A 19,643-nucleotide genomic window follows, 5' to 3' on the forward strand; every position below is an offset into this window, starting at 1 on the left:
TTTCAAAGTTACAACCTGGACTGAAAATAAAATCTAATTTATGTTAGCGCACAGCGCTACTCTACTTTTATTATTTTGAAAGAAACAAAAATTTACATTGTTAGATAAAAATCTATTTCATATTAATGCAGTTTTTTTTTTTTTTACTTTCATCCTGACAAAGAAATGTTCCTTGTGCAACAAATCAACGTATTAGATTAGGTATGTTTGACTTGAAGCGGCACTGCGCAGCTCGATCGGTGTATGACCTCAGTCATAATTTAAAATATATTAAAATGGAAAAGTTATTTTAAATTATAAGATTATAATTTCACAATATTACTGTTTTTACTGTCTTGATCAAACAAATGCAGTTTTGATGAGCATAATGGACTTTAAAAAAAATGGTGCTGTCCACAAACTTTTAAAATGGTTGTGTGTGTTAAAATATTTTAAATATGAGAAACCTCAGTAAAGTAATTTTATGGTAGGTTTAGGGTAAGGTTTGGGGTTGGTTTTTTGCTATATTTACCATGTGTGTATTAATCTGATTGCATGTTTTACTAATAGCTGTTATTTTCATACTACTTAAGATTCGAAAGCAATATAAGTTAGTCTTACAAACATTTCATACATGAAACAATTGATTTACTTCAAAAGCTTGTTTTAGTCAATGACATCCACACTTGTTTCTTCACGGGAGGCGTAACTTCGGGTGTAACAAGGAGGGGTTTGGTTTGTAGTACTGAGGGATGCAGACAGACACATTCTCATGTGAATGATCATTTTAACAACGTTTTTGTCTGTAATGGCTCGTTTCCACCGAGCGGTATGGTTTAGGTCAATTCAACAATGATATGTGTTGTGTAGCGATCGACGCCATCTTGCACAAGGAAGAAAGCGACACCGTAAACAACATTGGACGACATACAGCAGATCTTGTTCTTGCTTCTCGGAATGCGGCTGTTGTCACAAGAAGAAAACAAGCTTTGTTTGAGTCGAGGCTGCAAGGAAAAATACAGCCGCAAAAGCATGCGCAAGTGACGATTCTCTGTCAACCAATCAATGTTCTGCAGTGAGTCAAGCTCCACCCTTTAGTACCAGACTACTGTGCTAGATACCCCAGCGGAAGGGTGCCAAAAAAGTAGTACAATACGGCTCAGAATTAGGGTACCATTCACAACTTCTGACCACGGAAACGGCAAAAATTGCATACTGAACCGTACCGCTCGATGGAAACGAGCCATAAGTGAAATGCGCAAAGGAAAAACTCCTTGTTTTTAGCAGTGGTGTTAAGTATTTAAGTAAATGTTATTAGTTACTGTACTTAAGTATCTTTTTGGCTACTTTGTTGTTTTACTCCGTATCAAAGATATTATCAACATTTACTCTCTAATTGACAATTTTTGAATAAGTAAATGTACTCTTTACTCCAATCCATTTGTGGTGAGTAATTCAGCATGGTACCTAACTTTTTCTGATTATTTCTGCTACAAAAGAAATATCACCATCTATAGGGCATTGAAGGTACTATCTTGTGCCTTTTGCCCTTACTCACCCAAACTCCACAACAAGGCTAGTTTACACAATTGTGAGTGCATTTGTTAATCACAGGTGTTTTAGATATGAGATGAGGACATGACTGCAGCCGGTGAAGTTGGCTTTGACTTGGCATTATTTTATTTCTCCATCATATTGAAGAGATCTTTTGAAGGATGCTTGATTAGGCTGCTGATTTCCTGTGTCAACTAGTTCAAGACTCCCAACTCCAACTTTCATGCACGTGATCTGCAACTGCCCGACTCCATCTAGCTTTGGGAGAGCGAGTTATCTGCATTAATAAGGAATAAGATAAGGTGAGGACGTCGAGGTTGATTTAAGGTTAAAATGAAACATTCAGATTTGCCTTCAGTTGTGAAGGAATAAAAGAGCATGACGAGGAAAAATAGCATTAGCCAGTCAGTCTTTATATTAATCGGTTGTTGGTTTTGGTGTTTAAACATTTACTGCTTGCTAGGACTGGATGTGGTGATATAGTCTATGTTGTGGTGATAATATAAAGTGAGAATCGATTTAACCTTTCCTATATCCTTTGTATATTGCGGTAAGAAAATATATCCATGAAGCTAATATGTCAGGAGTTAGACACATTAAAGCAATAAAGGAACATGGATGAATGATTAATAAAGAGAACTGCCACGAAGGAGAATTCACACACTGACAGGTAGTTTTCTATGTGCAGCTAAATGGTCAAATACACAGAAAAATATATCAAAATCTGAGCATTCATGTAAACCCAGTCGGTTTACTGCGCTTCACTTTTTCCACATTTTGTTGTTACAGCCTTATTCCAAAATTTATTAAATTCATTATTTTCCTCAATTCTACAAACAAAACCCCATAATGAAAACGTGAAAGAAGTTTGCTGTGAATACTTTCTGGATGCACTGTACACTATATAGAAGTGCATTTGTGAGGTCAGGCACTGATGTTGGATGAGAAGGCCTGGCTCGCAGTCTCCACTCCAATTCATCCCAAAGGTGAAGGTTTGAGGTTGAGGTCAGGACTCTGTGCAGGACAGTCAAGTTCCTCCACACCAAACTCGCTCATCCATGTCTTTATGGACCTTGCTTTGTGCACTGGTGCGCAGTCATGTTGGAACAGGAACATCCCCAAACTGTTCCCTCAAAGTTGGGAGCATGAAATTGTCCAAAATATCTTGGTATCCTGAAGCATTAAGAGTTCCTTTCACTGGAACTAAAGCCGCATTTCCACTGCGGGAACTTTCCCCAGGAACTAGGGACTTTGGGGTGGTACTCTGTGTTTCTCGACCGGAGTAACCGGGGTATAAATAAAGTTCTGGGTAAAGATTTCCCCCTAAAAAGGGCCCTGCTCACGAGGTAGTACTTTTTCAAAGTTCAGGAACTTTCGGGGGTGGGACTTGGGCGCTGAACATGCTGATTGGTTGAGCTCACACAGCATTTTATTTCAACCTAAAAGTCTGTTCGGGGCGTGCAGTAGAGTGGTTTGCTATGCTAATCAACAATGGAGTTTAAAAAAAAAAAAATCATTTATTTATACCGTTTATTTACGAAATCCAGTGGGCTCTGAAAAGTCGCGCGCAGTCCTACGTCACAAGACTAATCTTCACGGTACTTAAAGGGTTAGTTCACCCGAAAATGAAAATTCTGTCATTGATTACTTACCCTCATGCTGTTCGACACCGTAAGACCTTTGTTCATCTTCGGAACACAAATTGAAGATATTTTGTTGAAATCCAATGGCTCAGAAAGGCCTCCATTGGCACAATGACATTTCCTCTCTCAGGACCCATAAAAGGTACTAAAGATGACGTTACAAAGTCCATCTCACTACACTGGTTCTACAATAACTATGAAGCAACGAGAATAGTTTTTGTGTGCAAAAAACCTAAACAAATTAATGACTTTATTCAACAAGTGCTTGTCTTGCGTCTAGGCCTCTGACGTAAACTCACGAAGCACCACGACGAATGCGCGAGAATAGAGCCGGCGTTCTGACACATGACCCAGAAGCGAGGAGCTTTGTTTACAAGCAGAGGAAGATGCGGCATATCATTGCTGATGAATTCTACATTGATTGTGCTTTAGGTCTTGGCGTGGTGCTCAAAATGGTGCTAAAGTGTGCATTTCCTGGATGCCTGAACTGTGCTCTACGTCATATTCTCGTGCACGCTTCGTGAGTCACGTCAGAGGCCCAGAATAAAGTCGCCATTTTGATTTTTTGTTTGCGCACAAAACCTATTCTCGTCGCTTCATAAAATTATTGTAGAACCACTGTAGTGAGATGGACTTTGTAACGACGTCTTTAGTACCTTTTATGGGTCTCGTGAGTGCAAATTACATTGCTGCCAACAGAGGCCTTTCTGAGCCATCGGATTTCAACTAAAATATCTTATTTTGTGTTTCGAAGATGAACAAAGGTCTTACGGGTGTCTAACGACATGAGGGTAAGTAATTAATGACAGAATTTTCATTTTTGGGTGAACTAACCCTTTAAGACCGCGATGGAACTGCGGACAGCAGCAGGTCTGAGGGGAAAGAGTTCCTGGGGACAAGTTCTTGGGACAAATTGCTCCGGGTAATTTAGGTGGAAATGGGGCTTAAGGGGCCAAGCCCAACCCCTGAAAAACTACATTCCTTCACAAATGTTTGTAGAAGCAGTCTGCATGCCTAGGTGCCTGACTTTAAACAATATGTGGCCATGGAAGTGATTGGAACACCTGAATTCAAATATTTGGAAGGGTGTCCTAATACTTGTGGTGGACACTAAATAAATATTTTCTTACGATATAGCATGTATGGGATGGGCGATATAACCAAATTCTCATCACAGTAACAATATACACTATATATTGCCAAAAGTAATAGGCTGCAGTATAACCTGGTCAGAAATAAGTAAAAATGATGACACCCTAAATCCAATCTTTTTGAGACTTCCAGAGCAGCAAATGTGCGATTTCAATTATTAGAGATGTTAACCCAGATATGATTTATTTAGTGACCACAAACAAAAAGAAATGAAATAGAAAACCACTGACGCCTCTATTGCAAATCAAGGTATAAAAATCTCATAGTTCTACATGAAGTGTAACAAAAGTCTGCCTTTAAGTCAGAAAAAGAATATAGAAAAATAATTTGTTAGAAAATAAAGTTTACAAAAAAGAAGTTTAGAATTCACTGTTGATAACTGACAGCATAAATGAATACCATGATAAAGCAAGTGAGAGATTACCAGCCCACAAGAGAAAGTGTAGAATGGATGTGATATATTATTTGTGACAGGTTCAGAGTATCAGAGGATGATGAAAATCTACAGTAGCTCCCAGTGATCATCTTCCACACAAACTCTAAATATTATAAATATTCATGCATTGCGTTTTTTTAGGAGCCAACTCCCTATTTTGCTATAAAACATCTGTAGAAAAAAAATGTAATATATATATATATTACCAGTCTCACAGATGCATAATTTGTGTAGCATATTTTAAGCTTCATTTGAAACCATCTGGTGCCCTTTATAAACATTTATGTTAGATGTAGATGTAAGTGTATTACAAAGATGCATATATCTTAATTTCTCCATCCTGTTACCTCTATTTTCTGATACTAAAATGTCACTTCATGGTCAGTCAATAAGTGGCATTATGTATCAGACATTATATTCCATATATTGGTTTAACTTTCACTTCTGAGCCCCTAAATGGACTTCCCATACACGCTCTTCAAGTCTGCAGTTTAAGCTTGTTTTCAAAAATATTGCACTAGCATTAACACTGAAAAACATCACAGCAGAACTGAGCATGCGGCACGGTGTCTAAAATCTGTAATGAAGGTTAAAAACATTTCATTTAAAGCTTTGTGAAATGAACATTTATAAACAAAGGTTTTTACATCAGATGGATTTGTACGCGACGTTTGCTACTTTTGTTAAGGGTGCATCTGTACCAAAGTCCCTTTAAGGAAATTCATTTCACTCGGCGGCCATCTTCGGCAGCCATTTCAGTTATGCAAGTACAGCTGCTAACTCTTTGAATGGGGACACAACTAACTCTCCAAAGCTTATGAAAAAATTTATATTTGAAGTCACCAATAAAATCTGACATAAACTGCCTCATAAATGTTTTTTCTTTTGCTCAAATGGCATTAAAAAACACATTTCTAGTTGGTCAAACCAATGCTCATGTGCAGTCCTATGTGTGAGTCTTGGGATTCTTTAGGAAACTGGATCTTCTAACGGCAACTGAAGTGATGCAATGACTGCTAATTGGCTCATTTATTATAAGAAGGTGGGACGTTTCCGCCATATTGCACGTTGCAGTTTCCCCCATTCATGGTAGTGCGAGTGAACCATCTTTGTATATATAGTCTTTGATCTGAAGAACACCTCCCACAGAACAAATACTTGAAATAAATATTGCATGTTCTATGGAAGTTGCTGGGAGACACCCTTAAGCATATTTCGAAGAGCTCAGAAATGTATAAATTTTTTGCTTTCTTTGGGATTTCTTATAATTATTACATTCTGACATTATAATTTTGCACATTTCAACACAATTCAGAACATCAGAACAGAAAAACAAAACATTGAAGCCACAGGAGGTGGCAACATACAGTGAGGAAAATAAGTATTTGAACACCCTGCTATTTTGCAAGTTCTCCCACTTAGAAATCACGGAGGGGTCTGATATTGTCATCGTAGGTGCATGTCCACTGTGAGAGGCATATTCTAAAAAAATCCAGAAATCACAATGTATGATTTTTTAACTATTTATTTGTATGATACAGCTGCAAATAAGTATTTGAACACCTGTCTATCAGCTAGAATTCTGACCCTCAAAGACCTGTTAGCAGGGCCGTGCAGAGAGTTCTTCAGGGGCAGGGGCTCAAATGTAAAAAAGGGGCAATATGTAAATATGTAAATGCTCATCAAGCCTGCATTTATTTAATCAAAAATACAGAAAAAAACAGTAGCCTAATATTGTGCAATTTTATTACATTATGTTCTTTTTAACTTTTTATTAATAAAAGAATCTTGAAAATAGTATCACAGTTTCCATCATTGACATTAAATCCTCATATTAGAATGATTTCTGAATGATCATGTGACACTGAAGAGTGGAGTAATGATGCTGAAAATCCAGCTGTGATCACAGGAATAAATTATATTTTAAATTATTTTAAAATAGAAAACCATTATTTTAAGAAAACAATAATATTTCACAAAATTGCTGTTTTTTATCAAATAAATGCAGGCTTGATGAACATAAGAGACTTTCATAATGCTGCATAATATTCAAAAATGGTAATATAATAAAGTCCTTTCACGTAACCATTTCGCCGGCCTACACTTCACATAATAGGCCTGTAGGTGCCGGTGGCACTTGGGGTTTGTTTACTTTGATAGTTTCATGAAATAGTAAACGGTGTATCAATATACATAAATACAAGTGAATTTAACACTTACCATTAATGCGACTTTTGCTGCTGCTGCATGGTTTTGTGCAGGGATTTGTTTGTTAAAATCCATTTTGTCAGTGATGCAAAAAATTAGACAAACCGCAGGAAATCGTTCCACAAACGTTAGTTCGTCTGTCCATGTCATTTTCAACCGATTTATGAATAAGAACAGAAAGTTACCGTTTCACATCGCCCAAAGGAATTTGAACTTGCTTTGCCAGATCACGATTGGTTGGTGTATAGCCTATAACAAACGGGCATTGGTGAATTGTGTAATACTTTAAAATATATAATATATAGATTTGTAATTAAATCAACACATTAGCTTTGATTATGGATGAAAAAAAAATATTGGTTTACTTATTTCCCGTAAGGCCACACACTCTCTGAAAGGACCATATTTGGCTCGAGAGCCGCTTCCGAACAGAGGAAAATCAGCTGCCCATCAAAACGCACGCAACCCATAGCAACGCGTTACGGCAACGCCTCAACAGAAATTGTCCGACTTTTGAGCCGTTCGTTACAATTGTATACATTGTCATGTTATAATAATCACATTTATTTAGTTTTATTGACCACGATATTATCATTGATATTTGTCTGAGAGGGGCTCTTTTGATTCATTTTGAAAAAGGGCAGGGGCTCGAGCACCCAAAGCCCCCCCCTCTGCACGTGCCTGCCTGTTAGTCTGCCTTTAAAATGTCCACCTCCACTCCATTTATTATCCTAAATTAGATGCACCTGTTTGAGGTCGTTAGCTGCTTAAAGACTCCTGTCCACCCCATACAATCAGTAAGAATCCAACTACTAACATGGCCAAGACCAAAGAGCTGTCCAAAGACTCTAGAGACAAAATTGTACACCTCCACAAGGCTGGAAAGGGCTACGGGGAAATTGCCAAGCAGCTTGGTGAAAAAAGGTCCACTGTTGGAGCAATCATTAGAAAATGGAAGAAGCTAAACATGACTGTCAATCTCCCTCGGACTGGGGCTCCATGCAAGATCTCACCTCGTGGGGTCTCAATGATCCTAAGAAAGGTGAGAAATCAGCCCAGAACTACACAGGAGGAGCTGGTCAATGACCTGAAAAGAGCTGGGACCACCGTTTCCAAAGTTACTGTTGGTAATACACTAAGACATCATTGTTTTTAAATCATGCATTGCACGGAAAGTTCCCCTGCTTAAACCAGCACATGTCCAGGCCCGTCTTAAGTCTGCCAATGACCATTTGGATGATCCAGAGGAGTCATGGGAGAAAGTCATGTGGTCAGATGAGACCAGAATAGAACTTTTTGGTCATAATTCCACTAAACGTGTTTGGAGGAAGAAGAATGATGAGTACCATCCCAAGAACACCATCCCTACTGTGAAGCATGGGGGTGGTAGCCAGTGATGCGCGGGTTGATCCAAAATGAGCGGGTGCCCGCGGCCACCCGCGGTTACCCGCGGTTACGAGTCATCCAAAAATATTTTTAATGATATTCGGGTCACGGTCGGTCGGATCGTCAATAAATCCTTATTTACCTTTTGAATGTTGAGCGTTATTAACTTTTGAATAAATGCTGACGCGGGACAAAATGCCCGATTTCCCAAAACGTTGAACTGAGCAATGCCATTGTACCATTTTAATAGGCTACTTTTAAACGCATTTAAAGTCAGTTTTATGTATTTTCTGAGAGGGGGCGGGATTTTTGTTGGGAAAGTCGGGGGAGAGACGCACACTTCGATTAGACTGGATAAACACATGCAGCATCTTAATTGTTAAGAAAATTAAACGAAATAAATGAATAAATCAAGCCTGTATTAGGCTACATAACACTAGGCTATATCATACAGCATTCAGAAAAATAACAGTTTGCGCTCCTAAGGGCTTTCACACTTTTCCAAATGTTTTCCAAATGTGGGCTGATGAATTCTTCAAGCCGGGTCGAAACATAAACATCGCGTTCATCAATAATATGCATCTGGAGCTGAAATGGAAAATGATGGGCCGCCGCAAGAACTTCCTGCTCTCGCTGCTGCACCTCTGAGCACCACGTCAGGGCCTGAAACATTTTCTCAATGGCCCAATGAGCTACGATGAGCATTTACTACTTTTAAAAAATGCGGGTCAGGAAGCGGGTCGGGTACAATATTTTCTTCTTTTTTTTTTGCGGTCCGAGTTGCGGGCGGGTTAGTTGAAAACGTCGGTCGGGTGCGGGTTGTTTATACATTGACCCGCGCATCACTGGTGGTAGCATCATGCTTTGGGGGTGTTTTTCTGCGCATGGGACAGGGTGACTGCACTGTATTAAGGAGAGGATGACCGGGGCCATGTATTGCAAGATTTTGGGGAACAACCTCCTTCCCTCAGTTAGAGCATTGAAGATGGGTCGAGGCTGGGGCTTCCAACATGACAATGACCCGAAGCGCACAGCCAGGATAACCAAGGAGTGGCTCTGTAAGAAGCATATCAAGGTCCTGGAGTGGCCTAGCCAGTCTCCAGACCTAAACCCAATAGAGAATCTTTGGAGGGAGCTCAAACGACAGGCCAGAAACCTGACTGATCTAGAGAAGATCTGGACCAAGAGTGGGCCAAAATCCCTCCTGCAGTGTGTGCAAACCTGGCGAAAAACTATAGGAAACATTTGACCTCTGTAATTGCAAACAAAGGCTACTGTACCAAATATTAACATTGATTTTCTCAGGTGTTCAAATACTTATTTGCAGCTGAATCATACAAATAAATAGTTAAAAAATCATACATTGTGATTTCTGGATTTTTTTTTTTTTAGATTATGTCTCTCACAGTGGACATGCACCTACGATGACAATTTCAGACCCCTCCATGATTTCTAAGTGGGAGAACTTGCAAAATAGCAGGGTGTTCAAATACTTATTTTCCTCACTGTAGATGTCAGCATAGCAAATGTTTACAGTTAAAGGGATTGTAAATTTTTTTTTTTTTTTTAATTCTCGAATACTTTCTCCTGTCCTGAGCAACTCAAACGTCAATCCGCCTTTGTACTGCACACAACAAATATTGTCCGGCAGACTGAAATTCATTAATTTCCTATTGAGAGTCACACAGAGATTGCATGGGTGGCAAATTGTCTGCAGATGCATAATTTTCGAATACAATTTTGGGGGGAAAAACTAGACCGCATGCGACACATCGACCAAATATGATGTATTCAAATCAATCTAATATGCATTAAAATGATTAATACTTTAATACTAACTGTCAAGTGTGATTTAATATAGTTATTGATAAAGAAGGAAATAATTATTTAATATTCATACTTTATTAAGTTTGTCTCTGTATGTTTTATCCAAAAATACAGGTGGTCATTTGTCCTACAGTACATTTGTATTGGATTATTTATTAAATGCTTATGCTTGCGGAGATCCAAAAAGTTAACTGCGACTGCCACTAAAGGGCAAATTGTATATTGTGTGCAGTAAAAAGACAGCTTAAGACATTTAAGTTGATTTCCCTGAAAAGGTATGCAGTTCCTGCATCGGAATATGCCTACTTACCTGCTAATAGTATGCGAGAGGCAGTACATCAAACTAGTTGTACATACAAATTGGTTAGTATTCATAAAACAAATATCCTGATGACTTACTAATTCTGCTGAGATTTTGAAGTATGCATAGATAGACACTTTACTATTCCATGAGGCCATGGGAGAGGATTCGTAAATGGTGAGGAAGATGTCGCTGATCACATGGCGATGCCAACAAGGCGGATGTAGTATATACTATACAGAACATGGTGGCGCCCGAAATCCCATACTCTCTGAGTTGGTACTTTTTAAATAATTACTTAATAGAGTAAGTTCTGTATAGCATGAATATGTTTAGTATGCATGTAATCCAGACGCACATCCTGATTTTGCTGAGTTACATGGGTTAACATTATTTGTTGATCCTGGAACAACATTCATGTCTGAAAATGTAATCCTATCCCTAACCTGACCCTACCTAACTGATAGGTGAATAACACTGATGTAAAAGCACCTAACCCTTGTTTTAAGCCTAAACTTGACATGAGCAGTAAACTTGTCCCTCAAATATGATTGGCTGACTGGAATGTTGTTCCAGAATCAACAAAAGGGGCTTTCGCACTGGAAGAACCTTTTTATAGTTCCTAGAACTATTGGCGAAAGTACCCGGATTTTGACGTCTTCGCACTGCAGGAACTAGGAACTCCTTTTGGGGAAACTAATTCAGCTCCTACTTCAGAGTAGGGTCTACACAATAGGAACTACCAGTGATGTAAGTGTACGCTGATTGGCCGAAGAACGCACATGAAACACCAGCACCTGCCATTTAAAAAAAAAAAAGCTACACACATATTTACTCCAGAAACGAACTCTACGAACATGGAAAACAGTGCTAGATGGACCTCTCAACCTTTACGCTAAAGAGAAAATCCAACGCAACTTTGAGGTGATAAAGCGAAACATGATTATGTATTTCTGCTAAGCTAACGACATTTGACATCAACCACACGAGACAGTCATATACTGTCTACTTCCTTTGTATAACAGTTCTACCAAATAAAGTATTAGACAGGACTGTTAACCCTCTGGGGTTCTTCATTTATGGGTCACACTCAGGACCTTCGGGTCAAAAAAGACCCGGAGGGTGGGATTAAGATAAAGAAGATTTGAGTAAAATCAATGAAATATATTTTATTTACAATAATATTTTTTCTTTTCTTTTTTGGTGTTTTGAGATAATTTTATGATTTATAATTAATATTTATGCAATAATTATGACCCATTTTTTCCCATTGAATATAATAAAAAATGTATATATATATATATATATATATATATATATATATATATATATATATATATATATATATATATATATATATATATATATATATATATATATATATAATTTTTTTATTTTTTATTAAAGCTGTATTTCATTTTAGAGTCAAGCCTAGGCCTCAATTTTTTAAATGAGATCGGTGCCATCCGGTGGACACATTGAGCATTTTTATCACGCAATAGCACATTTTTACCACTATAGTGGATCTTGCGTTTTATAAAAATGTTAAAAATCGTAGCTTCATCAGAATGGTCCGAAACTTGGTGCCTTTATTGGTACTTGGTATGTGAACACCCAAAAAACTTGGGGAGAGGATTTGAAAAGTGGTCGTAAAAAAAAATAGTCACACTCAGGACCTTTGGGTCAAAAATGACCCCCATAGGAAATGAATGGGAAATTAGTTTTTTTGTGCATACAACCTACAAATCAGCCAGGATGCAGAGAAAAAGGACTCAACAGTGAAGGGGTGAATCTCTAAAACATCAAGAGTGCAAAACAGACAAAAAAAAAACTCACACACACACCTGGCTTATTTGTAGATTGTATGCACAAAAAAAACTGTATTTTCATATTTCTGCCAATTTCCCTTTCATTTCCTATTGGGGTCATTTTTGACTCGAAGGTCCTGAGTGTGACTATTTTTTTTACGATCACTTAGACTTTTCAAATCCTGTCCCCAAATTTTTTGGGTGTTCATATACCAAGTACCAATAAAGTCACCAAGTTTCGGACCATTCCGATGAAGCTACGATTTTTAACATTTTTTATTTAAAAAATTTGGGTCAGAAATGACCGAAGAGCCCCAGAGGGTTAAACAGGTCATAAACTAATGAAAACGTAGAATGTGAGAGCTGTGTGTGGTCAGGCTCTGGCGTTCTCCGTGCCTTTATAATAACAAGCGCAGCTTACGTCACAAATGCAACCAGGAAAATTTTCCTACGGGACTATTTAGTTCTCTGGGAACCACCCTGGTGGCTAGTTCTTAGAAGAACTAACCGGTGCGATCCAGGAACATGTTGCACTTAGTCAGGATCTGTGGTTAGATCCATCATGTTGTCATTGTCATGTGATCTACCAGCATCAGCTCTTTCGCTTCACTGCTTCACTGGTTAGTAAAGTGTTCATCAGATGCGCACTTCAAAATCTCGCCGGAAGTAGTAGGTCATCCGGGTTATTTTCTACTATAGAGTAGGGAGGTATGTGATTTCAGATGCAGATTTTGCCTTGAAAATTGTTAGTTTGGGGGCAGGGCTATCATCTGACCAATAGCAGTGTTATTATTATTATTATTATATGAGTCATTCATTTTTATTGCAGAAATTACATGCTTCTCCTTTGAATATAAAGTCCCAGTGTTTAAAGACTATGGACTTCAATCAATAAACACAAGTGGAACTAATAATTTGGAACACATAAATACATATTACGTAAATGGTCGCATTGACACTCGCATTGAGCTTTTTACACAATTTGTTTTGTTGGTGTTAAGTGAATATGATCCAATGTGCGCAAAGCGTAAAGATGCTAAAGTATGAGTGTTACAGGCCCTTCACTATTGTCAAACTTTTTGAACCAATCTCTTTAAGATATGAATAGGCTGACTTCGCTACTGCCTCTAGAGCTGTGTCGTAACAGACTCCTCTTGTTCCCAGCTGGAGGAGCCTAAAATGTCACAAGGTCCCGTCGTCCAGCTATGGCACAGATCATCACTGGAGGCCAAGAGCTGGGCGCTGGAGACGGTCAAGCTGGAAGCGCAATGTAGTGGGGGCAGCGAGTGGCTGGGCGGCTGGAGGAGGAGACTGTCCCTGCCATTAGCCCGTTGAGATGTGGCCTGCATTGGGTTATGTTCAGTCTCAGAGGGTCCCAATCCCAGCGTGTGCAGGTGCATCTCGCTCTGTGTTACCTTCGACAGTGTCTGGGGGTCGTGCCAAGATGTTTGCGGTACCCTGTCTGAGACACTGTACGGGGACTGCGGAACTCCTGGGGTCTCCGCATGCGGATCCGGGACGTGTCCGTTCATGCGAGACATCAGCGTTCCCAAACGTTGCAAAGAGTTTTTCTTGGAGCGTGAAAAGTGCAGCATGCGGCTACCGGTCCGCACAAATTCTGAGGGTTGGGATAGGTTCTTCCTCAGGCCATTGCTTTGCAGTCTTTCTCTGGCCGGTCCCGACATGGACTTGAACAGGGCCGATACGCTGAAATGGGACTCTCGGTTACTTCTGTAACATTGGGAAAAGGACGTCGATGCTTTGTATCTGCTCGACTCTCCCACATCCCCACATCGGTGTCCTCCGAGCCCATCTGCCTCCTCATCCTCTTCTTCCTCAGGCTCCGCTGTTTCGTCCTGCTGAGTGGCCTCACTACTGGAAGAGTATGTGCGGCGCGGCGGTTTACGGTTGCCCAGCAGGTCAAGAACCTCGTAGCGGAAACTGGAGATGTCCTGCTTCAGTTCCTGAATGCAGAGAAACAGAATTCAATTACCAGAGCTAATTACAGGAAATATTCCAGTGGAATGAGATTTATCTTCATATTTACTTCTCATTCTTCTCATAACTTCTCATTCTTAAGTGTCCTTCTTATGGTTTTTCTTATGAAGTTTAGGGATGTGCCATATCACGAGTTTATTACCTTCCATTATCAATCTCTTCCTAAATGTTTGATGTTTAATATACAAGAGGAGATGGATGATGGCATCACAGGCAACAAAATGTCCTCTCGTATTCAGGATGGAAATTTGGACATAGCTTTTATTTCTCGTTGTTTTGTCATATCATGCCCGGTTAGGTACTCTTCACACTTAAAGGTTCTAAAAGGAAATCATTATACTGTGACATTCAAATCAAGATAAATGGTTATTATCAAAGATTTGGATGAGCCATTTTGAACATACATTGTGATCGCACATCAACTTAATTCTACAGTTGTGCAACTTAATTGTGTACAGTTTTTTTTTTGTGTGATGGTTTTCCCTCTTGAGTCCCGTCTTGATTTAAACTGCCAAACGTTCTTCAGAAAAATCCTCCAGGTCCTGCAAATTCCAGCATCTATTACATATTTTAACCCTTTCCAGCATTGATTGTATGATTTTGAGATCCATGTTTTCACACCGAGGACAATTAAGAAACTCAAACGCAACGTAATTTTTTTTTTTACTGATGCTCCAGAAGGAAACATGATGCATTAAGAAGGGGGTGAAAACTTTTGAACAGTACTTTCATTTAGTACTCCCTTCGGAAGCAACAGAAGATACTTACATGTTTACCGGAAGACAAATTTTAAATCTTCAAATTCAATACGTTTTCACCCCCTTGCTCTTAATGCGTTGTTTTCTTCTGGAGCATCAGTGAATGGTTAAACCTTTTATAAAAGCTATGTTTGAGTCCCTCAATTGTCCTCAGTGTGAAAATAAGGATCTCAAAATCAAACAGTCACTGTTGGAAAGGGTTCAAATATGCAAAATATGCTGGAAAACTGAAGAATTTGCAGGACCTGGAGGATTTTTCTGAAGAACGTTGGGCAGTTTAACTGCACAGGACAAGCAAGAGACTCAAGAACAACCATCACAAAAAAAACAAAAAAAAACAGCTGTGGATCATCCAGGTAATGACACACAATATTAAGAATCAAGGGTTCATAAACTTTTGAACCGGGTCGTTTTTATAAATTCAGCTATTTTATTGTCTTGTGGACTATAAGTAAACATCTTTTATGTAAACATCTTATTCAGGACATTATTAAACCAAAAATAACATGCATTTTGTATAATATGGCTACTTTATTAGTAACCTGGTAAAGTGATCTCATTATTATTGCCCATGCATAAAAGGGTTTACTTTTATGATGCTGCCAGTAGCCCATGTTGATGTTGTATGTTTCAGTGTCTATCCAAATGTACAAAAATGTACACTTTACAAAAACAAATGAGATCACCATGGCCTATAAAGGGAAAAAGATGACCAAAAAAATCCTCACACCTTGAAGTTCTCCTCTGTCAGCCCTTCGTCTGTTTTGGCGCTGCGGATCATGGCTGCAACGTATCGCTTTACCAAGTTTCTGATCACCCCCTGAAAGCAGCCACAAACAAGATGAATACCACACACATTTCTATTGACATATTACCTTCTGATATACAAATAACCATGTTTTCCTCTTCAAAAATGATTTACAAGGACTTTCCGCAATATGAAAACAATACGGGCAGGATGAATCAAGAAAAAACAGTTCAGTAATGAATGTGTGTATGTGCTCAACATTACCACTCTGATCTGTGGCTGCACTGGGTGATGGGCTTTGAATGTGATGATTGGCATGTGCATATTTTGCGATTCCAGTTTAATAGGGGGTGAAAATCAGTTTTGGGCATATTCATGACATGCGTGCTAGCTTGAGGTGAAAATCTGAACGTGCATTCATTAGCATTAATTTGCATATCCAATAAAGAATGGGCCAGCGGTGGATCTCAAAACAAGCTTACACACAACAACAAAATAACAGCTATTATGCGCTACTGCAGCTCTTCATTGTTGGGAGTAACATTTGTCTGTAGCAATTATATACCACCTTACACTCACAAAATACACTGCTTAAAGAACAGTTCACCCAAAAAAGACAGCTCTATTATTATTATTTATTCATCCTCATGCTGTTGTATGCTGTATGTTTACATTTTTCTATAGAAAATAAAAGATTTGAATAAAATGATATATAACGACAGCTGTCAAGCTAAAAAAAATTGCATAAAAAATAAAAATCCAATAAGACTATCACAAAAGTAGTCCATACGACTCCATATAGACTTTCACATTCCAAGTCTTGTGAATTCATAGTGGCACATCAACGTCAAAAAATTTGTATGGTTCTTTTTTTCTGAAACTTTTATCCATTTTTGACACACTTTTCACAAACTCAATATGACTTGTTAGTGACAGCTGTGTTCTTTCATAAGGGATGTTCATTGTAGTGTCGAGATCTGCACCAGAGGTTGCTGGAGTCTGTCTGGCTATGTATTAATACATTAGCAAACAGCAGGGATCCAATCGTTATAATATAAGAAGCAGGACAGGATGTTATGCAATTAGAGCATGTACTAAATATTCATAAATTATAATGACCATTATTTCTACTTACTATCAAGATATATATTTTCAGCATGATCATGCATTATTTTTTTTTAAATAATCTCATGAGTTGTTTCTTTGTAAGCACCTAGAACTTTATAAAAAAGCATGCCAATTAAATGGCTTGCAAAGCTCTAATAAGTCATTAATATGCATGATGCCCATAGGCTAACATTTTTTCTCTCATTTAAATAAACTGTTGGCATTTGTTAACATATTAACAGCAAGGTTTGAATCTAACAGCATGCTGGGAAACGGATTTGTGACATGGATGCCAAGATGTGATGGGTACAGCCAAATGCCATTACCTGGTAGTGCTGGTTCTGAATGAGGTTATCGGCATGCCTTTCCTGAAACAGATAGGACAAATATCAGATTTCAACTACATGTGTGGCATTATACAGTACTTGTGAACTGAACAATCATAAAATATGATTTGATATATACTATTTTAGTTTGTATTAATATTTTGAATTAGATTTTAATTTTTATTTCACTTTGATTTGAAAGTTTTAGTCATTTTGATTTTAAAAAGTCGTTTTTTTCTCATTTTCATCAGTTTTAAATATATTTATGCCCGGTTTCACAGACAAGGCTAAAAGTCCCCCTGTAGTCAATAACTTTATCCCTTAAAACTCATCTTTTATCACCAAAATGACATATTTAAATATTTTTCATGTAAAAAAACAAAAAACAAAAAAACAAATATTCATGCCTTAAAATAGCTTGAATGTAACCCTTGCTTCATTTAGTACATGCAAACTCATGAATATGCAAATTAGCCCAGCCTCCACTTACTCAAACCAGCTCAGAGATCCACTCACTCAACTTTACTCAAGTTACTATAGTAAACGTTGCGCAATGGTATCACTCTTTACAACATCAGACACACAATGGCAATTAATATGATTAGCCTTTTGCTTGACTACGTTATCAAACATCTAATAATGTGTTGCTAATGTTACACAAACCATGTTCCCGTTCGCCATCTCAAGGCCTGTTCACACCGGGACGATTTTCGCACGCGTTTATCGCCGACGTTTAACGCCTCGGGACTAAACAATGGGCGCCAATGTGAGTGTTCACACCGACGCGCAAAACGCCAGGCGTAAAAGCGTCATTTTTAAAAAAACGCCTCGGGTTCGTTTTTTTATTTTGACGCGGCGCGTTAAAAACTGTCCGACCAATGAGATTGGCGCTTTTGTTCACGTGCCTGGAGCTGCTGAAGTGACAGTAAAACACGACTTGGTGGCGCTCAAGCACAAAACGGTCTTGCCGAGCACACATTGATACGACGAAGAAGTAGTAAGTAGACAAAGAAGAAGATGAACTGCTAATGCTGCTTGTCAGTTAGCAAAAAGTGTGTGAATGGTTTTGTCCATATACATAATATGTCTATGGTTTTGGCAAGCACGTAAATACTGTCTCTCTTCTCCTTCTGTGTGACAAGCGAGTGACAGAGGCTTAAAGTGCCGCAGCACCACCTTGTGTACCGGGAGCACATCGACTGAATGTGCACGTTCACTCGGCGCAGCGCCAGTGAAAATCGCTTGGGTGTGAACACTCAAGACGCGCCGAAAAACGGCACGAAAAACGCTGGCGATAAGCGCGCGCGATATTCGTCCCGGTGTGTACAGGCCTTCAGTCTGCCTTCTAAAAATCAGCATCCTTAGAAACGCTTTGAATATCTTAGAACGTCAGTGGAGAAATTCACGACTTCACACGTACATCAAATTAAATGGAGTAAAGATTATGCGTATTTGGCGTGCTGTCCGGGGGAGGGCTCCGGGCTCGGAATTTGGCCCGAACCCAGAGTATCCCCCCCATGATGAAGATAGTCTAGAACTAGACTGTATTTTATTATGGATTGTGTTGACGTCTAATGAGTTTATTAAATCAAAGTGAGGAGATGGGGTGGTGGAGGGATGCTAAAAATAAAAACGGTCAACGAAAGAAGGTAAATATGCTGTATATATACACACACCTCTTATCGTTGATTAAATCGATTGGCTTGATATGCTCCACATGTGTTTAATTAGGTTTAATTATCTGAGGGTGCTCCACTTGGGTTTGATTAGGTTACATTATCTGGCGTGCTCCATTGTTTAGATAGGTTTAATTATCTGGACGTGCTCCTCCCGAAATTAGTTACTAAAACTTCACTACATATAGTTAATCAAAAAGGCCTGTTAACACCGGGATGATTTTCACGCACGTTTATCGCCTACGTTTAACGCCTCGTGACTAAACAAAGGGCACCAATGTGAGTGTGCACAAAACGGCATGCGTAAAAGTGTAATTTTTTACACGCCGCATTAAAAACTGGCCGACCATTGACCAATGAGATCTGCATTTTTGTTTGTGTGCCTGAAGCTGCTGAAGTGACAGTAAAACACGACTTGGAGGCGCTCAAGCACAAAACGGTCTTGCAGAGCACACATTGATACGGCGAAGAGGAAGTAAGTAGACAAAGAAGAAGATGAGCTGCTAATGCTGCTTGCCAGTTAGCAAAAAGTGTGTGAATGGTTTTGGCAAGCACGTAAATACTGTATCTCGTCTTCTTCTGCGTGACAAGCGAGTGTCATAAACGTAAGTGGCGCAGCACCACCTTGTGTACCGGGAGCGCCATCTACTGAATTTGCATGTTCACTCTGCAAATTGGCAGTCAAAATCGATTGGGTGTGAACACAAAGACGCGCCACGTCTGGCGATAAGCGCAC

The 19,643-nt window shown here is 38.9% G+C and overlaps 1 protein-coding gene across 1 annotated transcript in view; it reads right to left on the reverse strand.

The window, feature by feature from the left end:
- Window positions 1-13,097: 13,097 nt before the first annotated feature.
- Window positions 13,098-19,643, reverse strand: part of trpc5b (transient receptor potential cation channel, subfamily C, member 5b) — a gene marked incomplete at its 5' end in the record, with an annotated part of 54,773 nt that continues 48,227 nt past the window's right edge. Inside the window, 3 exons of the mRNA XM_079834003.1 lie at window positions 13,098-14,258; window positions 15,781-15,870; window positions 17,232-17,273. Coding sequence (XP_079690129.1) covers window positions 13,422-14,258; window positions 15,781-15,870; window positions 17,232-17,273 — 969 coding nt within the window. The 3' untranslated portion in view covers window positions 13,098-13,421. The remainder of the gene's footprint in view (window positions 14,259-15,780; window positions 15,871-17,231; window positions 17,274-19,643) is intronic.

The sequence above is a fragment of the Gobio gobio genome (assembly GCF_949357685.1).
Source record: "Gobio gobio genome assembly, chromosome: 14".
Classification (NCBI taxonomy): Eukaryota; Metazoa; Chordata; class Actinopteri; order Cypriniformes; family Gobionidae; genus Gobio; species Gobio gobio.